Source organism: Lissotriton vulgaris, chromosome 10, assembly GCF_964263255.1.
Source record: "Lissotriton vulgaris chromosome 10, aLisVul1.2, whole genome shotgun sequence".
NCBI lineage: Eukaryota > Metazoa > Chordata > Amphibia > Caudata > Salamandridae > Lissotriton > Lissotriton vulgaris.
In genome coordinates, this window is record NC_141698.1 from 368,000,052 (window position 1) to 368,012,885 (window position 12,834).

The following is a 12,834-nucleotide window of genomic DNA, read 5'->3' on the forward strand; positions in this document are numbered from 1 at the left end:
ATGACACAATGTTCTTTCTTTGTGGTATACTTTTCCAATGATACATTTTTGTGCTAATTGATGAGACTAATGAAATTGTAGATACAGTTCTTTTGATGCAGCGAATGATATTATGTGAGACCTTTGTAATTTTGGATTCATTCTCTACCATTATTAATGATGAAGTCACGTGTGAGTGGGACCTGCACAGTTATTTTCACCCACCATTAATTGCATGTATGACCAATACTATAGAGACACGTCATCAGCGGCTCACTCTAGGCCTTTTACACTAGCGTTTTCACTGGAGGACATTTCATCACTTTTTCTCATTGAGTGATATGTGTTTTGTGCTTTACTATCGATAATTTTGGCTTACTAGTTTTTGGGTCAATACGTTTTGCCGTATGACCCTCAAGAATGGGGATCCACGTCTACGCCCAATCCTTGAATAAGTACTTCAGTTTTGAGATGTAATCGAGGGACTTCTAGAATGGATAGAATGGTGCTAGTCGGTAATTTGCAGGATTGCTGTGATTGAGGGACTAATTCGACTAAACTTGAATAACTGTAATACAGGATGATTTGCGCTCAAACTTATGTTTATGAGATTTACTCGTTTTGGTAACTAATCATGCTGCATATATTTTCCTCAATGAAACCCGGGATTAGGGTTTTCATACTATTTCGTGCTGCACTGTGTAGTGTTACAATCTCTAGGAGCGGTTAGCGCACTAGTTTTCGTGACACGATTTGAACGCGTCCCCCTTTTTTTTTTAACCGGCCGTATTTCTGGGTCACATGTCCAAACAGGAACACGGCGCGGAGAGATTACACGCTGGTGACCGCACTCGGTTGCAAAAGGCGAGCGTCTGAAGATTAGATCCTCTTTTTAATGAGATGCAGCTTTTCGGTGGGTTTTGGTGGTTCGAGGGCCATACAGTGCTGTTTACACATTCTTTCATATTCCCTCACAGAGTTTGGGCGTTCTCGTAAAAGAATGAAGTCGTACCCGACTGCAGGCTTCCGTGTGTTTGATTGTACACTCGGGTAAGATACATTCTTGATCTTTATGGTTTAGCACATATATTACGAGACGGAGTTTTAATTTTAATTTGACACGTATTTCAGTTGTAGAACACGTCTAAGGAACCAATCGATTTTGAAACACTGTTAAGAACAAAGGAAGTTTCTCCTCACATTCACCTCATATTGGGGTAAGCTTGCTTAATTATTATTTTGTTGAAAGTCAATACTTGTTTAGCTTCCTAAGCTTTAGACACACAATAGGTGCCAACTGAATATTTGCATTTTGGAAAGGTGACAGATAACAAGATTCATCAGATAATATCCCAACAGACTTTTAGGAACTAAGAGATTATAGTGTGGTAACACGCTAGGGTGATGCAATTGTTGTAGGTGCCTATCCTTCAAAGGAAGGCTTGTTGAGTTCTCATTGGCTCTATTGCTTGGATCTTTACAGTGTGGAGACCATTTGTCTTGCAATTCCGCCACTGATGGTCACGGGCCCGGCTGGGTTGGAATTATCACCAGCTGTGCAGTGAGCATTCTTTACCATTCTGATATACACAGTTTCATTGTTCCTTGTTGTCTGGTTATTTATACATAGAACCCTATTGTGATGATGTTTCCTCCTTTTTTGTCATTTGTTTTTGACCTGTATTTAGACCTACTAGTCTCAATACAGCCTTATTAGGTATGTAAGTCCTGGTATGGGAGTCACTTTTGCACGTTATTCCATTTCTTGCACATTACACGCGGCAAGATAGATTTGTGCACATATAGTGGCACCCGAGTACATAGGGACGCTAATTGTTTCTTTTCTACTATGAGACTTTGGACTACGCCGTCCTTGGTCGGATAAATTGTGTAATCCACAATTCACTGATTCATCTGGTTAAACACTCACCTGGTTAATCACTCATCTCAAGAGACGGCGTCGTAGAGGCACTTCGACACAAATGTGTTGGGTTGCACTAAGTTTTAACAGAGTATTTTGCTGTTCTTGTACACTAGTGGTAGCGACACTAGTCTTTTGCATGAAACAATGTAAAACTGTATCATTGTGATTGTACTCTCAGACACAGATTGCCACAGTGTTACTCATTTGTATTTTCAGTCCTGAGGATTCGCAATAGCGATGAAACACGTGTCGGCTGGCTGTTTTACACAATAAAGGACTCCAACGGACAACTCTCCCTCTGGAGATTCCTAAATTTCTTCTGTCGCTTGGTCTTTTTGTACTGAATCGTTTTTTGTTACTTAACAAATGTTTCACTGTTTTGAGTGCATTGGGTAACCCCGTTATAAAAAATGCTACGCTTCAGAAAACTGGGAGACAACTATGGTGTTTCTGCACAGTGGAATGGAACCCAGAAGGAACGCGCACAGATGTACAGTAACTGGTTCTGGCTCCATTCAAGGAAATTATTTACATGCCCGACCATGGTCATGTATGGCTGCTGTTTTATTGCTATGTTGGCATGTCCAGCACATGGAATTCTAAGGTCAAAAAGTTATAATTTTTGTAAAGATATTTACTGTAATCACATTCAAAGTGAAATAACATATCTGTGGGATGCAGGCCAGGGAGTGCCAGATCACTGTGAAATGTAATGTAAAGATACAAGTTCAAGAGTTGCAAAGTGCACCAACATAGAAGATATTCACATGACCAAAAGCCTTCTCAAACAGCTATACAAAATAATCTTGTACGTCACACTAATGCACAGTGGTGAGTTAAATAACCCCAACGTATGTGACTGGCCTCCTTATTAACAGAGGACTGCCACGCCTTCCACACATCAAATAACTGCACTAGTTGGAAACCAAGCTTCAAAGAATACTAATAAGTATAACCAATTGTTTGTAAAAGTATATTTTCTAGCTTTTCCCCAAATAATACATCAAAATCACCTTGTAACTTGGTGCAAAATTGGTCAGTTTTTCACTAAAGAACGAATGGGTACGAAAGATATCATTAAGACTAATCTGTCAACAAAAGGGGAGGCATCAGGGTCAGGAAGCTGGAAACTGAAGGCCAGTATGTCAGATCAGGGCCATCTGGAGGGCATCCTCCCATGTCTCAAAGGACAAGAATGGTCATCTCAACCTCAGGCATTCTGCACTTATAAGATGCGGACTGTAACAAATGTAGTAATTCCCTGCTCTACGAGGAATGTCATAAAACATTCCAAATATAGGAGGAGCCCCACAGTAAAACCCATCAAGAAAGGCTGAAGGAGTTTGCTTGAGACACTCACATTCCTAATAGAAATACATACAGCACAAGAGGTGAGTGATATTCAATCAAAGCTGTTCCAGGAATAGTGGTCAGAAAACAAAAGGAGTAAAAAGTAAATAATGATAACACTACCAGCTAAGCAAAGATCTGCTTCGACAGTGCATCCGGGAGGCTTCTGAAAATGCACCACATTCACATCTTCATTGTAATCTCTGCGTCTCACTCAGTTCAAATTCTCTGGGGTATGTGTCCACTCACCTCAGACACCCGTTGCAGGTTCCTGCTGGCAATAACGGTGTGGCAGCCATGCCTAGAAGAATCAGAGCAAAAAAGCATCACATAAGAGTGTCACTGTGGAAGCCCACCGTTCGCAATATGCTTTCCGGTCTTACAAAGTTCTGTATGTCTTTACTGTGAGAAGTTGGCCCGATATGCAACGTTCGCTATTCTAGCGACCGCTATGTATCGTTCCAACGACCCTTATGGTGTTTGGTTGTAAGTCAACCTATAGACCAGCTATCCTAGTAGCGTGGATACGAGCAGTCTAAGGCTAAAGACTCGAGAGGGCGTGTTAAGCCAGCTGTTTACCACACATGTACCCCTTGAACACCCAGTGAAAGGACACCACACAAGTGTTATGAAAATAAACAGTATATTTATTAAGAATCACAACAGCCCTGTACTCTTTGTGAGGACAGGGTACTAAGCACAAACCAAATCTCTTAGGAAAATACTTCAAGTGCACAATTAAAACAAGTGTCCGAGGACACGGAAAGTTTAAGGTCTCGGGCGGACCCGATAAGGCAAGTCGGAAGCGAGGGACTCGGGACCCTAGAGTAAAGAGGCTATGCAGGCACCGAAATGCCGAGTTACCTAGCCACGAGGGCTGCGGCTGCACAAGTCTTACAGGCGTCGGGGTCTTCGCTGACGAGCCAGGAGCCGGAAGAAAAGGAGTTGCTGGCCGGCGACCAGTGATGAATAGTTCGTAGAGATCCAAGCCTGGATCAGAGATCGTTGACACCTGAAAGCAGAGGGGACCAAGTTCGTACTACTAGCCAGTAGTCAGAGGGTACCAGGAGGGCACCGGTTGGCCGTCACCTCGACTAGGTGAGTGGGCGACGCTAGGCTCTGCAGTCTCACGGACCAGGAGGCGTTGTCGGCGACCACGGTGGAGGTGCGAGCTGTCCCACGAAGGATGATGCTGTCGGCGTCGCTGGGCCCAGGATGGGGCAACAAGCCTTGGCAAATCTCAGGGCCACGTGGTGGGCCTAAGATGGCGTCTTGAGTGGACCAGGAGGGTCCGGGGTGCTTCTCGCAAAGATGGAAGCAAGGGCCAGTCTGGAGCAACCAGACCAGCAGAGTTGTTTGTCGGTCGTCGTCAAGGACGGGCACAAGCCAGCGGCTAGTGACCAGACAACGTGCTGAGCAGCGAGCAGAAGGGCCCCACGCAGATCGTGGAGATGCTGGGAGACTGCACTTCGGTGCTGGAGCGGCTCAGGGTCGGGGCTTCTCGGACCCCAGAGCACTCACCAGAGAGTTACCTCGATGGTCGTGCTGGTTTAAGAGCGTGCAGGTTCTGATGATGGCCGGTCCCTCGAGGTCTCGTCGCACCCACAGATCACAGCTGAGCTGATGACGTGGGTAGAGGTCAGAGGTGCCAGGGAAGCCGGTTCTCGTCGAGCTGGGCCGTCGGATCCTTGAGGAAGGACTTGCAGCAAACCGCAGAGTTCTTAGATGGTGCCCGCTGATGCAGGGTGACTACTCCTTAGTCACAAGGGAGAAATCTTGAGAAGAGTCTTGAAGTCCTTTCGTAGAAAGTATTCTTGATTCAAAGATGATCTAATTTGGAAGGGTCCCCGCTCCGGCCTTTATTCTAAAGAAAGGGGTGGGTACATGACTAGGTCCTGCCCTAAGGGTGGGACCAGGAAGGGGGGTAGTTACACCCCTCTCCCCTGCCGGACTTTCCCCAGGCCAGGGCTGTCGCCCCTGGAACTGGTTCTAACCGGCAGATGCGTAGTGAGCACCGGGGTGCCACTCCGCAGTCACCTTCTCGCAAAAGCCCTACCTACCCAGAATACACAAACCCTGTCTGGGACGGTGCGAACACCGCCCTCGACAGGAAACCCTTTGTCCAAGCTCTCCTCGCTGGAAGGACTCCCAGCAGCAGGAGGTCAGACTCGTGTCTGTGGTGGCAGCACCCATTTTGTGGAGCTGAGGCTTTAGTTAACTTTAACCGGGGTTCACAGTTACGTACATGTCGTGTCCCTCTAGAAGGGTGGAATGCTAACCTCATCGCCAGTATTGGTGAGAGGGCAGCACCCCGATTCGTATGACACCTTACTCGACATGCCTTGATAACGCGACACCGAAGTTACCGATATGGTACGCGTTATCATGGAACAGCCATTGGGTCTTGATTCCGCAAGCTGCAACCGGGCTCGGCTCGGGCCTGAACCTAGCTCACACGAGCCCACGCACTCTGCCTTCAGGATTGTTAAGGCCTGCCATAGGAGTGACTGATAGGAACTCGGGTGTCCATTGTATGGTTAGATATAGAACTACTATACCTAAAGCGAAGGGTGCTTACACGGCTTCGCCCCAGCTGTCGTGCAGCCAGTTGTGTCAAATTTAGGAGGCCAGCCAGGGGTGGCATAATACATGTTGCAGCCCCTGGCGGCCCTGGGTACACCTATGCCCTGTGTTACGGGGTCTGATAAGGTGGCCCAGTACCAATTGGTAAATGCACCTAGGGTACATCTCGTAATTTAGAAAGAGAACAGCCAGGCTGTGGGTCTGATTAGCAGGCCCACAGCCAGAGAAAGTCGTAAACCAGTGAAACAAAAGCGAAAAATCTGGGTGATCATAGGATTGCAGACCCTACTCTCCTACATGATCCCCCCCCAAACGTCGGAACAATAAGCTAACCTTGACCAGGTGAGTCTTCTTGTTCTAAGTGGAAATATCTGGAGAGCCCATCGGCATTGCCATGATCAGTACCAGGTCTATGTTCCACTGTAAAGTCCATCCCCTGTAGGGAAATGGACCACCTAAGCAGTTTGGGGTTTTCACCCTTCATCTGATTTAGCCACAAGAGGGGCTTATGGTCGGTCTGAATCTTGAAGTGAGTGCCAAACAAGTATGGCCTCAGCTTCTTCAGGGCCCAAACCACAGCAAAGGCCTCCCTCTCAATAGCTGACCAATTCTTCTCTCTAGGGGTCAGCCTTCTGCTTATAAAAGCAATGGGCTGGTCTTGACCATCAAAATTCAGTTGAGAAAGAACAGCTCCCACACCCAACTCAGAAGCATCTGTTTGGACAATGAATGGTTTGGAGTAGTCCGGACTCTTGAGGATAGGCGCCGTGCACATGGCCTGCTTTAGGTCATCGAATGCTTTTTGACAGCTCGCTGTCCACTGAACCTTCTTTGGCATTTTCTTACTTGTCAGTTCGTTTAATGGTGTCACAATTGAACCATAGTTCCTGACAAACTTCCTATAGTAACCAGTCAGGCCCAAGAAAGCTCGAACCTGAGTCTGGGTGGTTGGAGGAGCCCAGTCCCTGATTGACTGTATCTTGCTCTCCAGTGGCTGAACCTGGCCTCCACCTACAAGGTGGCCCAGGTATACAACCTGTGTCTGCCCTATCTGGCACTTGGTGGCCTTGATAGTGAGGCCTGCTGCTTGCAGCGCCTCTAACGTCTTCCGCAGGTGGACCAGGTGATCCTCCCAGGTGGAGCTAAAGACAGCAATATCGTCAAGATACGCCGCACAGAAGTCGTCCAGCCCAGTAAGGACTTGATTCACCAACCTTTGGAAGGTGGCAGGTGCATTTTTCAGACCAAAGGGCATCACCACGAACTGATAATGCCCACCAGGGGTTGAAAATGCGGTTTTAGGCTTGGCGTCCTCAGCTAACCTGATTTGCCAATACCCAGCTGTCAGGTCAAACGTACTTAAGTAGTTGGCCGAAGCCAGCCTATCAATAAGCTCGTCTGCCCTTGGTATTGGGTGGGCGTCAGTCTTAGTGACTGCATTGAGACCCCTGTAGTCTACGCAGAACCTCATCTCTCTCTTACCACCCTGGGTGTGAGGTTTCGGCACTAGAACTACGGGACTAGCCCAAGGGCTATCCGAGGGTTCAATGACTCCCAGCTCCAACATTTTCTGCACTTCACTCTTGATGCAGTCTCTAACGTGATCAGGCTGCCTGTAGATTTTACTCTTGACGGGCCAGCTGTCACCAGTGTCAACCTCATGGGTGCACCAATCGGTCTGACTGGGTGTTAGAGAAAACATATGTCGGAACGACTGAAGAACCTGTTTACAGTCGCTCTGTTGATGTTCGGAGAGGCTGCCACAAAAGACAACACCATCTACCGATCCATCGTCAGGATTCTGAGTGAGCAGGTCGGGGAGAGGGTCACTCTCTTCTTCCTGTCCCTCATCTAGGGCCATGAGCAAACTCATGTCCTTCCTGTCGACATATGCTTTTAGCCTGTTGACATGAAGCACCCTGTGGGGGCTCCGGGGAGTTCCCAGGTCGACCAGGTAGGTGACCTCTCCCTTTTTCTCCAGGATGGTGTAGGGCCCGGACCATTTGTCCTTGAGTGCTGCTGGGGCCACTGGCTCCAACACCCACACCTTCTGTCCGGGCTGGTAAACAGTCAAGACAGCCTTTTGGTCATGCCAAGCTTTTTGGAGTTCTTGGCTGGCCTTAAGGTTTTCAGATGCCTTTTCCATGTATTCAGCCATCCGCGAGCGGAGGCCAAGCACATAGTCCACTATGTTGGTTGCAGGCTTTTTGAGAGGTCTCTCCCATCCTTCCTTCACCAAACACAGGGGTCCTCTTACAGGATGCCCGTACAGAAGTTCAAAAGGGCTGTAGCCAACCCCCTTCTGTGGGACTTCTCTGTAGGCGAACAAGAGGCAGGGGATCATGACGTCCCATCTACGCCGAAGCTTTTCCGGTAGTCCATGAATCATCCCTTTTAGGGTCCTGTTGAATCTCTCAACAAGCCCATTGCATTGTGGGTGATAGGGTGTAGTGAATTTGTAGTTGACACCACATTCCTTCCACATAGCAGTTAAGTAGCTCGACATAAAGTTTGCACCTCTGTCGGAGACAACCTCCTTAGGGAAGCCCACTCTGGAGAACACTTCAACTAGGGCTCTTGCCACAACAGGTGCTGTAGTGGTCCTAAGGGGAATAGCTTCAGGATACCTGGTGGCATGATCCACTACCACCAGTATAAACTTGTGCCCTGAGGCTGTCGGTGGTTCCATGGGACCGACGATGTCGATCCCCACCCGTTCAAAGGGCACCCCCACCACAGGCATTGGTATAAGGGGGGCCTTTGTCGTGCCACCTGACTTACCACTGGCTTGGCAGGTGACACAGGAGCGGCAAAACTCCTTGGTATCTTCGTTCATGTGGGGCCAGTGAAAGTGTGAGACAAGCCTGTCCCACGTTTTCGTCTGGCCTAAGTGACCTGCTAAGGGAATCTCGTGGGCCAAGGTAAGTAGGAAACCACGCTGAGACAAGGGTACAACCAGCCTCCTGGTCATGCCAGGCTTGGGGTCTCTTGACTCAGTGTACAGGAGTCCATCTTCCCAGTATACCTTGTGGGTACCTGTGGCGTTCCCAGCAGCCTCAGCAGCAGCCTGCTGTCTGAGGGGTTCAAGAGAAGGGCAGTCTAACTGGTCCTTCCCCAGGTCCTCCCTTGAGGGTCCCCCTGAACCCAAGAATTCAACTTGATCAAGTTCGAACTCCCTAGGCTCAGTTTCCCTCAATTCCTGTAGGTCAGCCTCCTCTGAGACTTGATCCACGACCTGGGGCAAGGGGGAAGGCGCAGCCTTAACCCTACCGCTCTTTTTCTTGGGAGGTGTCTGGTCCGTTGTTCCAGGATCCAGCACCTGTTCAGTGGGGCATTTCCTGACCTGTGACCTAGTCACAGCGAACACATGTGCTGGCAAACCTAACATTTCCATGTGAGTCCGGTGCTCCACTTCTGACCATTGTGATGACTCCAAATCATTGCCCAACAAACAATCCACTGGGAGGTCTGGACTAACTACAACCTTCTTTTGGCCAGTTACCCCTCCCCAGGAGAAAGCTACAATTGCCATACTGTGATTGGTAGTGACATTGCTTGCATTGGTCACCAGGAATTCTGTACCTGGCATGATCTGTCCAGGGTCCACAAAGTTAGGCGTCACCATGGTGACGCTGGCACAAGTGTCCCTATAGGCCTGAGCCATCTTTCCATTTATGAAAGGCGTCTGTCGGTATTTGCCCAGGGTATTGGGACTTACGTCAGGGGACACGTCCGCGTCCCCTGTACTGACAAGGACAGCCTGAGTGAGTGTGCCAACTAAGTTGTCACGCCCCTCAGAACCCAGGGTTAACCCTACTAAACCCTTGGGAGGCGCACTACCACTGCTGACTGTACTAGGGGGCACAGGTGCCTTAGGGGCTGCAGTGGCAGGAGTCTGCCCTCCTCCTTTCTTGGTGCACTCACTAAACCAGTGAGATTTACTTTTACAGTACTGGCACCATCTTTTGGATTGGCCTTCTTTCTTCTTTTGGGGAGCCTGACCCCCACCCTCTTTGGGTTGTTGGGGACCTGTCGAAGACTTCTGGTCATTTTGTTCCCCCTTAGAATCTTTACCCTTTTGGTCTGCTTTCTTCTGACCACCTTGATTCTGGCCCTGGTTCTGTTTAACTCTCGTACGAACCCATCTGTCTGCCTTCTTTCCCAATTCTTGGGGAGAGGTCAGATCCGAGTCGACAAGATGCTGATGCAACAGCTTGTTCTGACAATTGTTTAAAATTTGTTCTCTCATCATCAAATTATACAATCCTTTGTAATCAGTAACCTTACTGCCCAGCAACCAGCCCTCAAAAGCCTTAGTGGCACAATCGACAAAGTCAGACCAATCTTGAGACTGCGTTTTCTGGGTATCCCTGAACAGCACCCTGTACTGCTCAGTGGTTAGGCCGAACCCTTCAACGAGTGTATTTTTCAAGACTTGGTAATCGTTCGCATCCTCCACCCTTGTGGTGAGGAGCTTGTCTCTTCCTTTACCTTCAAAGGAGAGCCACAAGATAGCTGCCCACTGACTCTGGGGAACACCTTGCACCGTGCAGGCCCTCTCCAAAGCAGTAATCCATTTGTGGATGTCGTCCCCTTGTTTAAAGGGGGGCACTATCTTACCAAGGTGTTTCGTATCGAAACTCTTTTCCCTATTGCTAGGTACATTGCTGCCACCAGTGGGGACTGCCCCACTTAACTGTTGCTCTCTAGCAAAGGCAAGCCTTTCTTTGGCCAGGGCAAGTTCTTCCCTTTCGATCCTCAGATTAGCTGCCCTTTCCTTAGCTTCGTACACTCTCCTCTGAGGGGACGTCATCCCTCTCTGAGAAGAGTTGTGAGAGCCATTGGTTCGAAGGGATCCGCCAGAGTCTCTTGACAGAGATCGAGCTCGTCCATTCCCAATGTTAAGCGGACCTGACAGTAGCGCCGGGGGTCCCCCAGTACCACTATCATGTTTGCTTAAGTTGGACCTGCTTAGTCTAACGACTTCTACCTGTCCCTTATCTGCCTCATCCCCAGAGGGATCCTCATCCTCATCATCCTCCACATCTTCGTTCTCAGTTGCGAGGTGGATGAGGTCAGGATCGTCTCTGGTTCCCTCGAGGGGAGGCATGTCTCCTTCTGGATTAGAAGAGCTAAGAAGTTTCTCAGCCCTTCTGGCATCATAAGTCTCCAAGAGACCAATCAGAAAGGACGTTGTGGGGTTAGACCCCTGCTTGATCTTCCTAGAGTGACACAGCTGTCGTAACTCCTTGAAGTTCAGCACAGTATATCCTGAAGGGATGACCTGTGGAGGGTCAACTGACACAAGGGGAGACCCAGAGTTTCCTCCTTTGTCCGACATACTGCTTCTAGTGTGGTGTAAGTGATGCACCTACCTACACTACGTGTTTACCTACTGTTCCCTTGCTAAGAGTTGTAGCCAAGGTGTGCTAAGCCTTGAGGAGCTACAACAGCTGGTTCAGTAGAACTCAGAGTATTCTAAGCTTTAGTTATATGTACTAATAGTACTTGTGCGATCTTTCAACAAGATATTCTTAGGATACGTGTGGTAAAACAACAGCAAGCTCAAATCCCAACCGCTGCTCACCAATGTGAGAAGTTGGCCCGATATGCAACGTTCGCTATTCTAGCGACCGCTATGTATCGTTCCAACGACCCTTATGGTGTTTGGTTGTAAGTCAACCTATAGACCAGCTATCCTAGTAGCGTGGATACGAGCAGTCTAAGGCTAAAGACTCGAGAGGGCGTGTTAAGCCAGCTGTTTACCACACATGTACCCCTTGAACACCCAGTGAAAGGACACCACACAAGTGTTATGAAAATAAACAGTATATTTATTAAGAATCACAACAGCCCTGTACTCTTTGTGAGGACAGGGTACTAAGCACAAACCAAATCTCTTAGGAAAATACTTCAAGTGCACAATTAAAACAAGTGTCCGAGGACACGGAAAGTTTAAGGTCTCGGGCGGACCCGATAAGGCAAGTCGGAAGCGAGGGACTCGGGACCCTAGAGTAAAGAGGCTATGCAGGCACCGAAATGCCGAGTTACCTAGCCACGAGGGCTGCGGCTGCACAAGTCTTACAGGCGTCGGGGTCTTCGCTGACGAGCCAGGAGCCGGAAGAAAAGGAGTTGCTGGCCGGCGACCAGTGATGAATAGTTCGTAGAGATCCAAGCCTGGATCAGAGATCGTTGACACCTGAAAGCAGAGGGGACCAAGTTCGTACTACTAGCCAGTAGTCAGAGGGTACCAGGAGGGCACCGGTTGGCCGTCACCTCGACTAGGTGAGTGGGCGACGCTAGGCTCTGCAGTCTCACGGACCAGGAGGCGTTGTCGGCGACCACGGTGGAGGTGCGAGCTGTCCCACGAAGGATGATGCTGTCGGCGTCGCTGGGCCCAGGATGGGGCAACAAGCCTTGGCAAATCTCAGGGCCACGTGGTGGGCCTAAGATGGCGTCTTGAGTGGACCAGGAGGGTCCGGGGTGCTTCTCGCAAAGATGGAAGCAAGGGCCAGTCTGGAGCAACCAGACCAGCAGAGTTGTTTGTCGGTCGTCGTCAAGGACGGGCACAAGCCAGCGGCTAGTGACCAGACAACGTGCTGAGCAGCGAGCAGAAGGGCCCCACGCAGATCGTGGAGATGCTGGGAGACTGCACTTCGGTGCTGGAGCGGCTCAGGGTCGGGGCTTCTCGGACCCCAGAGCACTCACCAGAGAGTTACCTTGATGGTCGTGCTGGTTTAAGAGCGTGCAGGTTCTGATGATGGCCGGTCCCTCGAGGTCTCGTCGCACCCACAGATCACAGCTGAGCTGATGACGTGGGTAGAGGTCAGAGGTGCCAGGGAAGCCGGTTCTCGTCGAGCTGGGCCGTCGGATCCTTGAGGAAGGACTTGCAGCAAACTGCAGAGTTCTTAGATGGTGCCCGCTGATGCAGGGTGACTACTCCTTAGTCACAAGGGAGAAATCTTGAGAAGAGTCTTGAAGTCCTTTCGTAGAAAGTA

At 49.2% G+C, this 12,834-nt stretch overlaps 1 protein-coding gene across 9 annotated transcripts in view; it reads right to left on the reverse strand.

Moving 5' to 3' along the window:
* Window positions 1-12,834, reverse strand: part of DECR2 (2,4-dienoyl-CoA reductase 2) — a 98,823-nt gene that overhangs the window by 46,356 nt on the left and 39,633 nt on the right. For 6 of the 9 annotated variants that reach the window (XM_086941178.1, XM_086941179.1, XM_086941180.1 and 3 more), the window contains exon 4: window positions 3,503-3,554. In XM_086941178.1, the coding sequence (XP_086797304.1) occupies window positions 3,503-3,554 (52 nt within the window). Of the gene's footprint in view, window positions 1-3,502; window positions 3,656-12,834 lie in introns of all 9 variants that reach the window. The other 3 variants (XM_086941186.1, XM_086941185.1, XM_086941187.1) reach the window with 1 other exon arrangement.